Genomic DNA, 19,083 nt, shown 5'->3' on the forward strand with positions numbered 1-19,083 from the left:
CGATCTTGATCACAGTTTTCCAATAGCTTCAGTTTCTTTGGGGGCCGAAAGACCGTTCATATTAAAACATAGAGATGCGAGGAAGCCAGGACCAAATAAAAAAGCGATACCAAAAAGTATGTACATATTCACTTTATTTTAAATCTTCATATTTATTAATCGTTACAGAATCATCAATGCTTCTTAATTTAAAAAACATGTAACGTAGAAGTCGGGACTCATACGTAACTGTTTGTTTAGCTTTATTATTTGCATCTTCCTCTTGGAAAGGTGTTTCTATAACTGTACTGACGCTTCGACCGTAAGTTTCGGAACCTTCAAGAAATTGCAAACAGTCCTTGATTGTATTGTCCTTGACAACGATCAAGTGTTTCGCAAGATTCTCTAAGAAAGATAAAAAACATCTCTTTGCATAAAACCACGTATCAGTGCCCAGACGCTTGTTAAAGGGTTCTAATGATTTGATTACTCTTGAAATACCAAATTCGTAATTTCCCTTAGCACAATAGAGAGTTCCTATAACTAGGTTAACGATACATAAATGATAGAACTTTTTATGGGGATCTTCAAAAATTTGCTGTTCTTCCTCCTTTTCAATCTTCCGCATAATATCCTCTGCTTCTTCATTTTGAGAAGTCATGATGTAGGACACGCATAAATTCGCTAAAACTACTGCACTTACATCTAAAATGTTATCGTACTGTTTTTTCACGATCGGTTCATAGAAGCTCGCTGCTTCTTTGTATTTGTTTTCTTGCATAAATAAAACGTGTGCTACATTTAAACGCCATACATCGGATTCGTTACAAAATTCGACCGATTTTCGAAATATTTTTTCGACTTGTCCATAATTTTCCATGTCCCAATATATTTTCGCTTGAGCCATTACTACTGGAATGTATCTTTCTAATGCTTCTTCATATTCGACAACAGCCTTTTTCACTCGGTCATTGTCTCCTTGAGATCGACTCTCTTGTACAACTTTTGTAAGTTTTCTTAATTGTTCTGCATGTTTTGAAGCAATATCTTCATATTTTTGGAAGGCTTCATCAGGCGAAGTTTGGCTGGTTATTATCGCATCTAAAAAATCGTATAAATATGGCGTCAAATATTTGTACGTAAATTGTGCATTTTCAGCTAATATATCTGCAGCGAGATCGTAGTATTCAAACTTGCAGTATAAAAGCAGTAAGTTAGCAAACGTTTCTGGCGGAAAAGGATCTTGCTGTAGCAAAAAGTGGAGTTTTTCAAATCCGTCATTTGGCTTAACATCGATAGATGTGAGAGCTAAATTATGCAATGTTACTGCGTCTAGTTCATGTTCGTGTCTAGGAGGCATATCGGACAAGGCTTCTCTCGCAGCTTCAATGTTCTTCAACTGATATTCGATAGCAGCTTTTAAATTAAACACTTCGGTCAATGCTGTTTCATGAAGCGTCAACGTGTTACCGACCGATTTTACCTCTGAAGTTTCCGCTTGCATACCTACTGCTAATTCTGGATGATCCCGAATACCCTTTTCAATGACTAAAGTTATGTGCTTTAAAGCTTGAGGATACTCTTTCAATCTAAAATAACATAAAGCTACATTATAATGTAAATGGGCGTTAAAACCTAATATGTTTAGGCTCCTCGAAAACTTTTGTAACGCTTCTTCGTATTGATTCTCTTTATATAATAAACAACCCAAGTTGATGTCTTTATCTACGTCGTCATGAGGATATGAATCGACGAGACTTTTTGCTGTAATTGTATCTTCTTCACCGTATTTTATAGCGGATTGTAATTTAGTTACATTTTTCTCTAATTCAGGTGCTGTAATTTGTATACTAACTTTGTACGCCTCATCAAACATTGATGCTTCGTACAGTGATTGGGCAAAATAAAATTTATACTCTGGAACATCGGGATGCATAGCGGTTAGTTGTTCATAGCAATTCGCTGCCTCGACGAACGATTGAGTTCTATAATAGCAATAACCGAGTAAGGACAATCCGGCTCGATTAGGATTGAAATTGATGGCATCGTTCAAAGTCTTGATAGCCTCTTCGTATCTGGATTCCTTTATCTAAAAATCATAAATTGTATTGAATATCTTATCTATTTACGAATGATACAGTAACGATTACTTTATGGTCCTTTGTTAAATCGTAGTCAAATGTAATAAAGGCCTAACACGCAAAAGGTATGTCATTTAATTTTATATATCACCATAATCTATATTCCTAATATTATATTCCGATTCAATCGTATAATTTAAGTGTCAGATTCAAAAGTAATTCAACTCCCATCGATAACAATAAATTAATATAAAATAAAAATGTTTTCAAATTTAACCTATTTAAGCTCAGCTTAAAAAATAAATTCATCGACATACTTCTAAATTATCTTTAAAATTCGTGCTGTTTTCGTTTATCCCTGATTATATAAACTCCACATATCTAAAATCTCGTTAAACGGAATGCGTAATGCAATAAGCTGTTATCATTAAACGGTACTTGCGGATAATATTCGTTTATCGTTTAAAAGTTCGCGTGAAAACATTTCCGTATAGGTTGGGCACTTTTCAGGGTTGGGTTAACTTATGTCACTGATAATCATCGATTTGAGATATAAATAAAATATTATATAGAAACTCTTACACAATATGTAATAACAAGAGTATCAACCTTGTTGTGATAATTTTTCGATAACGATTAACGGGCGTTTAACTTTGTATAACTCTAGAATATGTATAAATGTTAGGATTAAAATAATATTGGTACTAATTATTTAAATGTTGATAGCGGAAGTTACAATTTTGATTCAAAATTGTATACCAAATACGTATAAATATATATATATATATATATATATATATATATATATATATATATATATATATATAAAGTAAATCCGAAACGGTATTTTTAAGAACAACTTTTCAAATACTTTTGCAATTTTTGCAGCCGTGGATTTTGTTCAATAAAAAATAAATAAATAATAGATTTAAAGATTTAAATAAAATAAAATAATCACAAAAAATCTTAAAGCAATGTTCTTGATTTATTGCAAATATTGTTATTTTATTTAGCGGGAATGGAATGCGAATAAGTAAACTAATCATTAACATGTATTTTATTTTCATAGTGTGTAGATCAAAGGAAATGGACTATGAACCAATTTCCCCTCTTTTTACAAATTATTAAACAATTAGATATAAATTTAAGAGAATTATCGCATAACGTAATTGTTTTGATTTCAGTTAATTATATGTTATTTAAAATATACTACTACTTGCCATGGAATAAATAGTTTTCGTATATTGTCCATCAGATATTTGTGCATATTCCATACTTGTAATGATTCAAAGAATAAATATTTTCTAATTCGTTAACATACATTCACTTGCTATCACATCTAACAAAAGTTTATATGCTATTTGTTGTCATGGCAACAGTTTTGAAATCATGAAAATATTATAGAATTTTTATGACTTTAATTGGGTATATTTCGTTTTTAATATTTAAATATATTTTAATTATTTAATGCAATTATTACTAAAAAAATATGTTTTGTCATGATTACAAAAGTTATAATATTTCAGTTACAATCAATTTGGAGCATGGAAGTATACTGCTGATGAATCCTCCAACAAATGAAGTGTGGTATCATAGTTTGCCTACTCGTAAACGGATATTGGATGCAAGAATAAATTTAACCTTTCGGAAAATGCGTGCAAAATCTATTTTACAATAAAGCAATGTTTAAATATTGGTTTAATCTTAATATTATTGTTTTTCTCCTTTTCTATACGATTTGAATTGTGTACTTTAAGTACACAATTCAAATCGTATATTTTTAAAATGTTCAATTTAATTTTAATAACACGTTTAATATTGAATATATTTAAATGTGTACAAATACAATATTATAAACAAGATTATTGATCTGGACCTTGAAAAATATTTGATAAAAAAACTAATTTTAATAACAAAGTATACAGAGATATTTTAACTACGCTTAGAAAATATCGTTGGTATCACCAAAATAGTACTATATTGGTATCGAAACTACCTGTATTTGGCCACGAAAACCTTTTACAATATCGATAGGAGCTATCAATTTAGAAACTATTTTTGATGTCGAAATAGTATCGGTTAACGGTTATAACGATTGTTAACACTATTACAACATTTTCTGCGTATTACGAACTGTCAGTACCTATGTCATAATATATGAAAATATTAATTTGCAATGACTGTTGTTCCGTTTGACAGATGAAAGGTTGTTCTCTTAAATTTTATTTATTTATTTTTGGTGTGAGTTTAAGTATACAAATTAATTTCAAAGCAATTAATTATTACATAATTAAGGTGTTATAAAACTAGTAATCCGTTTGATTTGTAGAGGTGAGTGATGACGTACATATCGTTTATTTGTCGTTTTCAGCTTCACAATAGTTATCGTAGTCTCGTTCAAGTACATTTTACGATAAGAATAGCCTATATAACGTCGTTCAACGGCCACCGTTACAGCCGTAATATTGCGATGAAACATAACTTACACGCCGAAAGTGGAATCTGTTTTAATTATTACTTTCAACAAAAATGGGCTGATATTTTGATTGAATCGCTATATGGCAGACTTTTTGAGTGTCGTGTATTAAAATTAACTTGATAATTTTATTTTGTATACATTTATGTAAAATGTGGTATGGGCATAATCTTCAAAGATCTTATAAGTATATGATTTTTGCTAGTAAGATGCCATCACTCCGGATAGACCAAAGCGACTTGAAGTGCAAAAATGGCTGTGACTATTTCGGTAACCCACAGTGGCAAGGCTACTGTTCTAAATGTCATCGGGAACAACTTCAGCGACAGAGAAGAGCAGGTATGGATAATTAACTTAATAATCTAAAGAATACAATAATATATACAATTACACAACCAAGTCTTCTACAAATTATTTATCTAAGATAAATACATTTTTATATTCAAAAATATTAAATTACTTGTTCAATTTTAAAACTACTCCTTAAATTCCTGTTGATTATAAGTTGAGTCTTGTATATAAAACGCTTTCATTATTTTTAATAATGTATGTTAATAAATAATATATTTTATATTAAATACTGTTAAAATGAAGACACTGAATTGAAAACATTCATTTTTTAATTATATTAATACAATTAATTAGTTAATTTCTTAATAAACAGAATTTATCCAAAACTTTTATAGCACAGTTGTTACAAATACTTCGTATTATTTATACAAATAATGCTCCAATATGACAATGGTAAAATAATCTGTATCCATTATTATGGTGTAACTAAAAAAGAGAAAAAAAACTTTGCTATTTCACTTCTTTCACATATGTATGTATAGTAATACAGAAACAGCCTGTGAATGTCCCACTGCTGGGCTTAGGCCTCCTCTTCCTTTTTGAGGAGAAGGTTTGGAGATTATTCCAACACGCTGCTCCAATGCGGGTTGGTGGAATACACATGTGACATAATTTCAGTGAAATTAGACATGTGCAGGTATCCTCACAATGTTTTACTTCACCGTCAAGCACGAGATGAATTAGGAACTGGGTCTGTGTGCTGCTTTGCCCACTTGGCTTTTTTGATAGAAAAGACAACCAAAAATTAATTAAATCAGTCAATTTTTTCAATCCGGACTGGATTTGTATATATAATACATTATTTATCAGCATGATTGATCATGATCATCCTTGAGTGCCATTTATATTATCATAATGTAAAACTAATATTTGAAATCAATTAATCATTAATATTTATATAGGTTAAGTTTACTGGCATTGTAAATTATTAAAATTAATGAATAATTTTTCTCAAATTGTTTGTAAATAAATATATTAACATTATAAATATGATTACTATATGCTTGATCATGCAAATAAAGACCTGAAGCCCTCAAAACAGAGGGACTTGAATATTAATGTATCATTTTTTTATACTGAAAGATATAATAGATAAAGATAATTTTATTGGCACACCTCGCATCTCTCACCAGTGGCAGGGCGTCTTATACTTCATATTGTATATTATCCAACCAGATTGATGCCATGATTGAATTTTTGGATCAATTTGAGATTTAAAGCCCTCATTGTATGAATATATAATTATATTCCATGGAAGGAGAAGAATTAGCAGGAGGATCAAATTTAATTTTATTATAACTGTGACCGTCCAACGACTTTGTACTTTCACGACACAAACCACTACCGACATGGTTGTAAAGTAACTTTTGTGCGAAGGGCGAATGTACACTGTGTAACTCTGCCTTAAAGGTTCGATATACATTCGTTATGGTTAGTACATGCTCAATAAATAAAACTAAATTATACATGTAATATTAGGTATTTGAGTATGTATTTAAAATATCTTGATTTTAAATATGGCTATGGGACACTTCATGTTTTGAGTGCTATTCATTTACTTATCTCGAAGTCTTAAAATACTTGGGATAATGTTTATGTTCAAGGGAATATTGAACATTTCGGAATTATCAATATGAAGTGTAATGTAAATCATAAATGTTCATCATTAATTAAGTAATGAGTTTAATGTTAAACATTTCATTAGAAGTCTCGCCAGTGAGGGTTCTTTGTTGTATCTGTATTACAGAAGAAAATATAAAATAAATATCCAAAGTATATATGCCTTATTTCAAGATGTTTTTTTTGTAAATTTTCATTTTATGATGATTTGTTTCTTCAGAGAAAGCATCTTCAGCGACTCTCCCGAAGCCGGAACAGAAGAAGCCCGAGCGCGGGATAAAGCTCGCCTCTCACTCGTCATTTTCAAAATTCGAAGAAAAACGTCTGAGGCAAAGCGAAACTCTTAAAAAAGCGAATTTGTTGAAATTTAGCGTCTTCAAAAAGAGTAACACTGGTAAGTATCCTCGTCAATAATAGCATAGTGAAAGCGTATATATAGTATAGTGAAACAAGTCTAGAATAGTGAAACTTTTACTGCAACTTAGCTTTGTGCAAGCTCGTCTGGGTAGGTACCACCCACTCATCAAATATTTTACCGCAAAACAGTAGTACTTGGTATTGTTGTGTTCCGGCTTGAAGGATGAGTGAGCCAGTGTAATTACAGGCACAAGGGACATAACATCTTAGTTCCCAAGGTTGGTGGCGCATTGGTGATGTAAGCGATGGTTGACATTTCTTACACTGCCAATGTCAAAGGGCGTTTGGTGACCACTTACCATCAGGTGGCCCATATGCTCGTCCGCCTTCCTATTCTATAAAAAAAGTAGTTTAGATATTTGCAAAGGTTTCAGGCATTGTACCACTAATGTATGTACGGTGCTTGTATCGGGTAATTGCTTACAACTAAAATTAAGAAGCCAGTTTAATTACCAATACAGGTGATTTATTAGAGCTCATGGTTGTGCGGTTTGCAAGTATATGGTATTTCTTGCAAGGTTTTTTTTTGGGGCAGGCCCATTGTCTCTATTGATAAATTCACCACCTTAATGGCGGCATTAATAATTATGCATCCGCAGAGGAACATGATCATACACCGGAACGCAAACCGCCGGAATTCAAAATACCGGCAGTGATCAATGAGGGCATGAAACGTGAGTTTCGGGTTCGATTTTCGAACCTGCCCCCCCAAGTCGACCGTGACGCGAGAGTGTTCGTGCATAGCTTCATTATGGATGTGATAAAGTGTTCCAATGTGATGACCGTTGACGAATTGTCGGAGAGAGTGCAGAGGCATTACCAGGTATAACATTGTTTTTTTTATTTGTCAGCTAGACGAACTCTCCATCCAACTAATTCTAGATAATTTTTTCCGACAAATTTCCATTTTATTCATTAACTCATCAGTTCCTTATGCCAGCTAATAATTTCTTATCAATTAACAAAATTTAATTCGCTATTTTAATTATTTATTTGTACCAGCGAGCATGGTTTGTGGAGTTTTAGATTGCGTTAATTGGGAAACAACGGATAAAGCCTTATCGGTTTTTTTTTATATTATAAGTTTAATTTGTCGAACAGCATTTCATGAAGTACATGGACACATCGCCTCATTTCGCGAACGCAGAGTCGGAGATAAAGGAACTGCTGATCGATTTCGTGGAGAAGCACGCCATGACATACTTACACGAGTAAGTTTTGACTCCAACATGATTCTAATTAGTAATGTAATTGTTCATGTATATAAGAAAGAGTATTGGCCCTAAGATTGAGCCCTGGGGAATACCACTTGACACTAGCTTTAGTATGCTTCAAATATGCGACCTACCCATCACGGTCATAAATTCACCACCTTAATGGCGGCATTAAGATAATAATTATGCATCCGCAGAGGAACATGATCATACACCGGAACGCAAACCGCCGGAATTCAAAATACCGGCAGTGATCAATGAGGGCATGAAACGTGAGTTTCGGATTCGATTTTCGAACCTGCCCCCCCAAGTCGACCGTGACGCGAGAGTGTTCGTGCATAGCTTCAGTATGGATGTGATAAAGTGTTCCAATTTGATGACCGTTGACGAATTGTCGGAGACTTCATTGGAGAGACATTCGAACCATTGTTGTTTTAAAAATATGATTGCTTTTAATAATAAAGTAATTACTCTAATGTTTCAATTATTAAGTAACATAAATAATATTGAATATTCCAGCCTGCCAGGCGTAGTGTTCTCTCCGATCGGTACGGAAGACGAGCGCCTGGACCGCGCCATGTCGGAGCGCATCCAGCAGCTCAGCTGGGTGGGGGAGAAGCACTTGGAGTGTAAGTTGGATCGCACCGACAGCGCCTGCAGCCAACTGCTGTACAAGGCCATCAGTGGTGAGTGATCCTCCTTCATCCTGACTCCATGTGCGACAGTACTGATAGCAGTACTTTATGTGTAATAAAGGTAATAAAGATAAATAATAACTTTCTCTATTTTCAAATTCTTAATTTTTTCTATTCTATGCACATTCAACTCTTCAACTTTTACTGCTATGCATAAGAATATTGTAAGACCAAAGATTAATAATATAAACTATAAATTAATAATAAAAAGAGAATAGAACAATTTTTATCCTCATTTGGCTCTTTTAGGTACTCCTCCCCTGGCCCTGTATCGACTGCATATTTTAACAGGCGACATAAATGTTATGTGATTACCCGATAAGTCAATGGTACCAATGTTACGCTCCAAGTGAACTCAAACTCAAATTTCTTTGTTACTTAGAGAGGTGTACAAGTCGTCAAAAAGTCAAAGTCAAAAAGACAAAGTCAAAAATCTTTATTCAATATAGAAGCTTTACTTTTGCTCATTGACTGTCATAAATTTACCACCGGTTCGGAAATAAACACTTCAGACCTACGTCGCATCATTTGTGTCGTAGGGGCCCGAGTCGATCCTAATCGAGGGAGTCCAATGTAGAAGCACATTGTCCGCAGAGCTGCTGGCGGTGGACGGCGCGGCGGGCCCGGGCGGCAAGCTGTCGCGGGTGCGGCGCGCCTGCCGACACGTGCTGGCGCTTTGCGGCCCGACCGCCTCGGCCGACGACCTGCTGCCCGCGCTCATCTTCACCGTCAGTACACGCACGCGCACACGCACCACCACTCACACACGCACCACCACTCACACACGCACCACCACTCACGCACGCACGACCACTCACACACGCACGACCACTCACACACGCGCGACCATTCACACACTCACGACCACTCACACACGCACGACCACTCACACACGCGCGACCATTCACACACTCACGGCCACTCACACACGCACGGATTTCATTTTCCCACCAAATATGCTTCTAGAATAACAAACATATATAAATAAATGTTTATGTTTGTAATTACACTGGCTCACTCGCATACACGAAATCGAACATAACGTTAGTATGTATTTAGTGTAGTGATAGAACAGTTCGTGTTTTAGTAATACCTTTTCAAAATAATGCATATTTACACGGGAATGGATGTTGAATACAAAAAAGCCGAGATGGCGTAGTGGTTAGAACGCGTGAATCTTAACCAATGATCGTGTGTTCAAACCCGGGCAAGCACCACTGAATTTTCATGTATGTATAGGTGTATTAATTTTAGTTAATTTGTGTTTATAATTCATCTCGTGCTTGACGTTGAAGCAAAACATCGTGGCGAAACCTGCATGTGTCTAATTTCATTGAATTTATGTCACATGTGTATTCTACCAGCCGTGGTGGAATAAGCTCTAAACCTTCTCCTAAAAAGGGAGAGGAGGCCTTAGCCCAGCATTGGGATATTATGTTACTTACTTACTGTATGTCAAAGGTACTGAAAGCGAATCCTCCGCGTCTCGTCAGCAACATCAACTTCGTGACACGTTTCTGTAACGCGCAGCGCCTGATGACCGGCGAGGGAGGCTACTACTTCACTAACCTGGTAACTAAATTAATATATATCTAAGACCTTTAAAGCTTAAAAGGGCTTATATCATAAAAACTCACTTTTTTATTTATCAGAATAGAAACAATGAACATGTTTTATATCATACAGTTTCCGTCTGCTTGTTGGGGGGGGGGGAGTGCTGTCAATTTAGGTACCAAACAAATCCACTTTCGCATTTATAACATTAGTTACTATATATAATTTTTTTTTTTTTTATAGAATAGGAAGGTGGACGAGCATATGGGCCACCTGATGGTAAGTGGTCACCAAACGCCCTTAGACATTGGCATTGTAAGAAATGTCAACCATCGCTTATAGCCAATGCGCCACCAACCTTGGGAACTAAGATTTTATGTCCCTTGTGCCTGTAATTACACTGGCTCACTCACCCTTCAAACCGGAACACAACAATATCAAGTACTGCTGTTTTGCGGTAGAATATCTGATGAGTGGGTGGTACCTACCCAGACGGGCTTGCACAAAGCCCTACCACCAGTAAATAATATATACCAATAGGTATTAGTAATGCTGAGTTTATAAATTTATTGAAAATATAAAGTACAAACGTGGTTTATATTTTACTCAAAAATGTACTCTGGCTCTTGGAAGCTCAAGCCATTGATATATAGCTTGTTCCAACTGAACAAAGATTAAAAATAAACAAACCTTGGATTTACGTGAGCAATCACGTCTGTTAACAATATATTAAATAATATTAACTTGTTTTTATGATTTATTTGAGACTTTTTTATTTCTTGCAGTGTTGCGCAGTTTCCTTCATAGAAAATTTAACAGCCGAATCTCTCAATATGGATAAAAAAGAATTCGATTGCTACATGGCGATGCCCGCTTCCATCGGCGGTAGTGCGTGGGTAGGTGTGAATTTTCCATATATTTAATTATTTTAAAGATATTAATTAACAAATTTAAGAAAATATCGTGTAATGAGTTGGACGATCGACGAGGCATTTAGATTAATGTCGAGGGAGTTTTGATATCGAGGAGGAACTTAACTGCTCAATAGGAAATTTGTCGGTCGAGGAGGTCGATCGGAGAGGAGAAAAATTTTTGGTCGAGGAAGAAGCTACATAGTTAATTTTCCATTCCATTGATGGTCGATGAGGCACTTTGATGATTATTGAGGGAGTTTGATGCTCCTCAGGGGGTTTGGATATTTAAATGGGGGGAGGGGGTATCGACCCCATCATCAGATTGATAGGAGAATTTGACGATGGAGGGGGGAGTTTTATGATCGACAAGGGAGGTCGATGATCGATAGGCGAGTTCGATGCTCGCCAATCGACATATTTAGTAAGATGGTTACTAAACAAGCGCCGGGCGGCAGGCGGCGGCGCTGTCGCTGTGCGGCGCGGCGCGCGAGGCGGCCGAGCAGCGCGGCGCGGCGCGCGGGCTGCTCGCCGACGCGGCCGCGCTGCGCCGCCGCGCGCTGCAGCTCGCCGCCGACGCGGACTCCTTCGAGGTACGCCGCCCACCGGCTGCTCGAGCCCGTCCCGTAGCGGCCCGTGAATGTCCCCCTGCTGGGCTAAACGCCTCCTCTCCTCTTTTGAGGAGAAGGTTTGGAGCTTATTCCACCACGCTGCTCCGATGCCGGCTGGTGGAAGACGCTATGGCAGATTTTCAGTGAAATTAGACACGTGCAGGTTTCCTCGCGATGTTTTCCTTAACCGTCAAGCTCGAGATGAATTATAATCACAAATTAAGCACATGAAATTCGGTGGTGCTCGCCCGGGTTTGAACCCACGATCGTCGGTTAAGATTCACGCGTTCTTACCACTGGGCCATCTCGGCTCTCTCATACTCATTGCGAGGAAATCTGTTTATTCACAACTAGCGTTGTGAATAAATTTCACCTTTTTCTTAAGAAAAGAGGAAGTCTTAGCTTAGCAGAACAATTCGAACATAATTATATTATAGTATAATGATAACCATATTATAGGCTCCGACTTTATCTGTCAGAACTATGTGTCAAACTGAATACGTACATACAACGTGTAAGAAAACACCTGTCCGACCCGAAAGGCGTATATAGATGTGTAGACATTACTAAAAATAATATAAAACATCAAATATTCATTAAAATTAAAATTTTATTATAATGAAGTAACAATAAAGTTTCCACGACATACTAAAACAAACGATAACATTAATCACACAGGTTATAAAAGATTAAAGAAAAAGAAAAATTAAATAAAAATTAAAACACACTTAATAAGTGTGATGTGAAACCTTTTATTTAAATTATCACGATCTTGCAATAGTTTTTTACTTTTCGTTCGTACAAATTTCTCATTGTTAAGCCGACACACCGGTTCAGGCCGAAAGGTGGTGTTGGCGTCTTCGAACACTTGCCCTAAATACCTAATTTTCTTGAAATGTTCAATATAATATGTGCACTATCTTACACACAATAAATTATTATATACACCTACCTAAACAAGAAAAAAATACACGAGTTACGAAAAACACTTAAAATTTAGAAAAAGAAAGCTAGTGATTTTTTTTATAGAATAGGAAGGCGGACGAGCATATGGGCTACCTGATGGTAAGTGGTCACCAAACGCCCTTAGACATTGGCATTGTAAGAAATGTCAACTATCGCTTACATCACTAATGCGCCACCAACCTTGGGAACTAAGATTTTATGTCCCTTGTGCCTGTAATTACACTGGCTCACTCACCCTTCGAGCCGGAACACAACAATACTAAGTACTACTGTTTTGCGGTAGAATATCTGATGAGTGGGTGGTACCTACCCAGACGAGCTTGCACAAAGCTCTACCACCAGTCAAATTTATGATTAAATTATGTCACTAACAACGAGCTTGTTACCGTGATTTCTAAAATGACACCCAAGATGAAGCAACCGATACCAGTAATGGTACGTATTTATGAATCTTATAAGTAATATCTATAATTCTATATAAGTATATATAAGTAATTCATAAATACGTATCACGCTAAGAACTGTTGATACCTTTTAAAATATCGTATATACGATGTTTAGATATTTTTCAATATTAGATATAATGAAAAAAAAATCGATATAATGGCTTTATTGAAAAAAACAATCTTAAGTCATCTCAAAAATTATTTAACACTTTTTAAATTTGTATATTTATTAAGCAAATTAAATTATAAATGTATAATTCTTAGTAATTACTGTTTAATTACGTGTACTAATATTTTTCAGTGAGAGATTTTAAAAATACTCGTATTATATGTTCAATATATCGATATTTTATCAACAATCGTATTCGCGTTCACGCGTACTCGTTTGACAATTAACAATACAGTATACAGATTATACAGAACCGATATCAGTGGATATCCGAATATGTAGATACTGTGCGCTCTGATGTCTAATCATTAGATTTAGTACCAATTTATGGATATTGTATCTATATACGATTTGTATCGCCCATGCCTATAGTTCAGCGTGTAAATTGCTTGACAGTGGTCATTTCGTATCTGTGCTTGTGTTCCTGTGTGTGTAATTAATAGTATTTCAATATGTTAATGTGTCTGGGTACGAGTGATTTTTAAGAGATTAAATGATATGGGGCACAAATGTGCTGTCTGTCGGACACATCAAAAGCTCTTTTCAGATCTGCATAAAATTTAGTTTCTTACTACAGTAATCAAACGTTAACAACAGCTGATCAGCTGAGGTCATGACCTCGTGTCCTCGCTATGTGAGAGGTAACGGTAAGGTAAAGTAAGTACCTAGCGAGCGCTGTCGCCCGCGTCTGAGTTGCCATGTGATTGTCGTCATTAAATTAAATTTCATTCGGGGTAATTTAATATTTTAAAAATGATTACATCAATAGAATCGATTCACGATACCTAATAACCACTACATGGGTCGGACAGGATTTTTCTCACATACTGTATATTATATATGCTTATATAAATATTATTTACGATTCCCTTAGTGAAGTAATATCTTTATATATTTTTTTTAGTTTAGTAACATACTATTACCCATATAATAATATGGGTGTGTGTTTCGACCTTTAAATTAAATGAAAGTAAAAACTTAAAAATATATTGTTTCATTTTGCAGAAAGAAATAGCGTTTAAAGTTACCGACGTGCTAGCCAACACACCTCTGGAAATACGACCGCGTCGGGAACCACCGAGACTCAGTGCACTCCGAAATTCAGGTATCCCCTTAATTGACCTCGAAACGCCGGTCGATACTCCTGCGCCGAACAAACCTTCCGAAGACATTCCACAGATAAAAGTCCCAGAAATAATGCCTGTTGAAGAACCCGTCGCAGTCGCCTTCGATAAGACGACCGATGGTGATGTCACACAGAATGTTATCGACTTCCAATCCCCGGAGAAACCATCACCTCCCAAGTCACCGCAAAACCAACCGTGGGAACTGAAACAGGTTGGCTCATTCGAACTCCTCACACCGTCGCCACTTGGATTCACAACTTTCGACTCAAGATCTATAGATGAATTGATAACTCCAGATGAATTTGGTTCTGACCATTTAGCACCTGGTTTAAGTAACATAAATTATGATATAGATTTGTCAGATTTTAGCGGTGATAATAGCTTAGCAGAGGATACACCCAAGGAACCGAAAGACCCATTCAGTCCAGATGGGATTAAGAAAGAACCGATATTTGACCCGTTCCAGCCACAAACGAGTCAAAGTTCATATAAAAATGTTTTGGAGAAGTTTGACGAATTTAGTTTGGTTGATTCGAAATCAAATGAAACGTCAGAAGCATTTGAAGTTGTGCACAGGACGCAGGATTCCTTCACTCCTTTGGTTAAAGAGCCCGGGGACCCTTTCAGTCCCATGCAAAAAGAATCATTTATTTTAGACGATACCAGTTCCCCTACTTCCGCTTGCCTTCTACCATCACCTCTGCAGCCACAAACCAGTAAGCCCTTATAGAGTCTCCCGCCTAGCAAATTGTTTGTATTTTTTATGAAATTAATTGTAATTAAGTTTCCAATAGACTTATTCTTGTTGTAAATGTTATTTATTTTATAGGTTAATATATAGAGTAAGAATATCAATTGTCATTATTGTGGTACCACTCGGAAGTGATACATAAATATTATATACATATACTTAATACAAATGTTACAAGTCATCTGTATGTACATATATTTTTTTTTAATTTTATTTTATGTTCAAAGGAAATGTTTATGGTATGGTTATTAAAATTTTCTTTGTGAAAATCTCCTGTGGAAATTTATATTTTACTGATGTTTTGACCCAGATAATACTCATTATTTTATTCAACATTTTGATTTAGACATCTGTTCTGGTTTAGAGCTGAATACTATCTGTCAAAATATTAAATTTAATCAAGCAATGTGATACCTCTACTCTAGGAAATAATGGATTGTGGGGAATAGAAAAAAAATCATGGTCATAGCGGTGTCAAATCAGATTTTAACTAAACTAATGACAGGATTAAATATACAATCTCTTGTGTGGAGATAAAAAACATAGCAAGTAATTCAGTTTAAAAATCCTGTTGAACAGATTTAACACCAGTAACGCGTTAAGCAATATTCATATAAATTGATTGAAGGAAATTGACTAATAAAAGTAATTATAGAATGGAGTTTTTGTTCAAATTGAAATAAAAACTACAGTATGTACATTACAAAATTTTTAATTCAACCAGAGTCTTTCATAAGGCTTTATCTAATGTAAAAAAGTTTAAATCATAAAGAAGTATTCTAATGAAATTGAATGCCACTATATTTAAAGTGACATAACTTTACTTGAGAGTAAATATTTCTACAATTAAGTAACATGAATTTTGCATAAATAATAAAACAATATTAAAATAAAAACTAATAATATGTTTAACCAAGAGACAGCTAAACAAAAACATTGGTTAGTATTAAGAAATTTAATAAAAAGTATGTAAATGTGCACTTTGTTGCGAGCATGCATTAAAAAAACAATAATTAAACATTCGAAATTTGGTAATGTCAGAGTGGATTCAAGTACACATTCTAATTTTGAATTAATATTTGGTTATTACTCACAAGTTATTCAATTTAAATTTTCAATAAAGAAATTAATATTATTATAGTTCTATAAATTGCATCAAATTAGATACACAATGATCACATTTCTGTTAGAAGTTACAAAAATATATTGAATAATTTTACTTAAATACAATTATAACATTGGTGTGAATCACATCACATCTCAGTTGTCTATCCCTTGTATCAGTGTCCATTAATAAGTGACCTTTGATTCCAGCACTTGTTCAACTCAAAAAAAATAAAAATTAAATAGCTTTCTTTCAATCTTCATTCATATATACAGATATTATATTTTCGTACAAATTATTTGTTCTTTGTTTGGAATAAAATAAAACAGTTTTATGATGTTAAAATCCTTTCATTATATGGACTACCAAACAGGAGCCAAAATTTGGCATGGGAAGCCAGCACCCTATGCAAATAAATAGATCTAAAATTATCAAATCCAAATTATTGATCAAATTCATTTAAATGCTATACAAGTAAGCAAAACTTTATAGCAATATCCTTCTTAGACTTTTAAATCCTTCTCAGGATAAAATCCTTGTTGTTCTGATGTTCATTTGTGTTAGATACTTTAGTAAGTTATCACTCAAGGATTGCTTTTACGCTACTTAACTCTAAAGTTGAACACACATTTACAAAAATAAAAATGAAAAAAATAATATTTTTGGCTCATTTTTACATTGATTATAATTTATATGATTAAACAATTTGATACAAAACACATCAGTAACCATTTTTTTGTGGTTTTCACAAAAATATTTATTTCACTTGTACATTATTGCTATCATTATAATACATTCTATCTATAGTTTTGTTTTAGTTCTGGTATCTTTTCATTGGCATGAAAATTAATTAAATTAAACTTAACACTCGAATAAAAAGGTGAGTGTTACAAGTAATATTAGTACATGGCAATGTTTTATTATGCAATGGATATTGTGACATTGATCCCGAGGTTTCCATTATCTGCAAACAATTGTGCAAGGGACGTGTCAAATACAAGGCAGTCTGAGTTCATAATGGCAGATGAAACTCCTTCGTGTATAGAGCGAGGCATTGCTTCCCATGTGAGTCTTCGCCTATGGCCATTGAGTTCTAGTCTATATGCAAAGTTTTCTGCTTCCTTACGAGAACCTATAAGTTGCACGATGGCAAAGAACTGTTGATGACCATCAAACTTCTCCTGTTTTTCAAGTACTAACATAAAGTGGTGGTTAAAACAAGACTGCATCATGACCCAATCCACTGCTCCAGGCAAGTTGATATCAGTTGCCAAGAACACTATATCTTCACCCTGTAATGTTGTTATACTTTTATGAGACATCATAAGATGTGGCATGACTTGATCTAGGCCGCCTTGCCATTTACATGATGCTCCCGGACATGGACAGGAATAGGGTCTAAATTCACAAGCTTCTTCATGATCCGCCTTTTCTGTGTGTACCAATGTTACTGTGCAACCTGTGTTGGAATGTTTACAAGGAAACATCACATTACTAGCAACCTTCTCCATCGCGAGATTGCGTATGTTGCCCAGAGGGCCACGGCATGTCGGGCAGCAAGACAGTTTGGGTCGACAACTCGAGCACACGAGGTGCCCGCTCTGGCATTGCAAGATAGGCGGTAAGACATAGTCAAAACACACCGGGCATTCAAAAAGCGAGGCTAAATCTGCAGACATCGCGGTCGGTACGTTGACAAGCGCGGGCACCCCAGGGACAGCACAACTGGAACCGCTAGCTCCGCGCCTCTTGTTATTTGTGCTCATGTCACCGTCACGCGCACATAAAATCCGTCGATCAGTGATCAACACAATCGTGATTAATTAACAAATTTTCTGAAATAACTGTCTTACGCTAATTACTTATATCATTTGTAACCTTCCACCGTAGACTTTTTCCGTCTGCTTGTTTTGTTAAAGTTAGTTTCCATCACAGCTCCGGAGGCCAATGTTTTATTTTTTATCGGTAAAGTTTTGGCCTTAGCGTTAAGTTATTAAAGTTAAAATCTACGTAGTCGATATTTGGAGTGTTACGTTTCTATAGGATAAATTTCGGTAACTACATATTAGAAATCAATAAAAAAATATTACGAATGTTCTAGTTCACGACAAAAGGATGATATTCGTCGTACTCAAGTACCACTGCATTCAATGACGACTTGACCAATCGAAAACAACTGACAGATAATAACATTAACAACTATGTTGCCATAATTCAACTCCTAACATGTGGCGATTTGACAAGGCAAGTGTGGCAAGATTATCGCTAATGTTGGCAAGGACTAAGGAATTACCTAAAAATCCTAAAGTTTCAGTTGTATGTCATAAAAAGGGAACAATGTTGTTTTACAATCCGACTATCGTATGAAGAATTTGTAATAAATTTTTATAAGTTACTTATTGATTACCTAATATTAAACATATATGTTTTTATTCAATATTGAAGCATTATACAGTTACACTTACCTTCTGACAGTGTAAGTACCAGGTTCGGAAGAGAAAATGCCTATTCATTTCTTATGAAATTGCTAAGGTTGTTTTCAATTTTGTGCTGACATCTGTGATCTCAGTAATTGTGTTAGTGAGATCATAGGTGACAGATGATTTACCT

At 35.1% G+C, this 19,083-nt stretch overlaps 3 protein-coding genes across 6 annotated transcripts; 1 reads left to right on the plus strand and 2 right to left on the minus strand.

The window, feature by feature from the left end:
• Window positions 1-133: 133 nt before the first annotated feature.
• Window positions 134-4,467, minus strand: LOC126770405 (tetratricopeptide repeat protein 30A). Its single transcript, XM_050489803.1, has 2 exons — window positions 4,408-4,467; window positions 134-2,068 (listed from the first exon to the last, which is right to left on the minus strand). The coding sequence occupies exons 1-2, from the start codon at window positions 4,465-4,467 to the stop codon at window positions 134-136; spliced, it is 1,995 nt and encodes a 664-aa protein (XP_050345760.1).
• LOC126769980 (rab5 GDP/GTP exchange factor) lies at window positions 4,212-15,638 on the plus strand. Of its 4 annotated transcripts, none has more exons than XM_050489062.1 (11): window positions 4,212-4,391; window positions 4,746-4,875; window positions 6,728-6,901; window positions 7,524-7,747; window positions 8,026-8,135; window positions 8,658-8,824; window positions 9,428-9,561; window positions 10,295-10,405; window positions 11,173-11,283; window positions 11,757-11,891; window positions 14,496-15,637. In XM_050489062.1, the coding sequence occupies exons 2-11, from the start codon at window positions 4,746-4,748 to the stop codon at window positions 15,345-15,347; spliced, it is 2,148 nt and encodes a 715-aa protein (XP_050345019.1). In that variant the 5' UTR covers window positions 4,212-4,391; the 3' UTR covers window positions 15,348-15,637. The 4 variants fall into 4 exon arrangements, with proteins under 4 accessions (XP_050345019.1, XP_050345018.1, XP_050345017.1 ...); XM_050489061.1 differs by having other exon boundaries at window positions 4,742-4,875; window positions 14,496-15,636; XM_050489060.1 differs by lacking the exon at window positions 4,212-4,391 and having other exon boundaries at window positions 4,728-4,875; window positions 14,496-15,638.
• A 405-nt stretch (window positions 15,639-16,043) lies between these two features.
• Window positions 16,044-18,674, minus strand: LOC126770061 (E3 ubiquitin-protein ligase SIAH1-like). The gene has a single exon (XM_050489206.1). It carries the CDS (start codon window positions 18,237-18,239, stop codon window positions 17,394-17,396), a length of 846 nt encoding a protein of 281 aa, XP_050345163.1. The 5' UTR covers window positions 18,240-18,674; the 3' UTR covers window positions 16,044-17,393.
• Between the last annotated feature and the right edge of the window lie 409 nt (window positions 18,675-19,083).

The sequence above is a fragment of the Nymphalis io genome, chromosome 8, assembly GCF_905147045.1.
Source record: "Nymphalis io chromosome 8, ilAglIoxx1.1, whole genome shotgun sequence".
Classification (NCBI taxonomy): domain Eukaryota; kingdom Metazoa; phylum Arthropoda; class Insecta; order Lepidoptera; family Nymphalidae; genus Nymphalis; species Nymphalis io.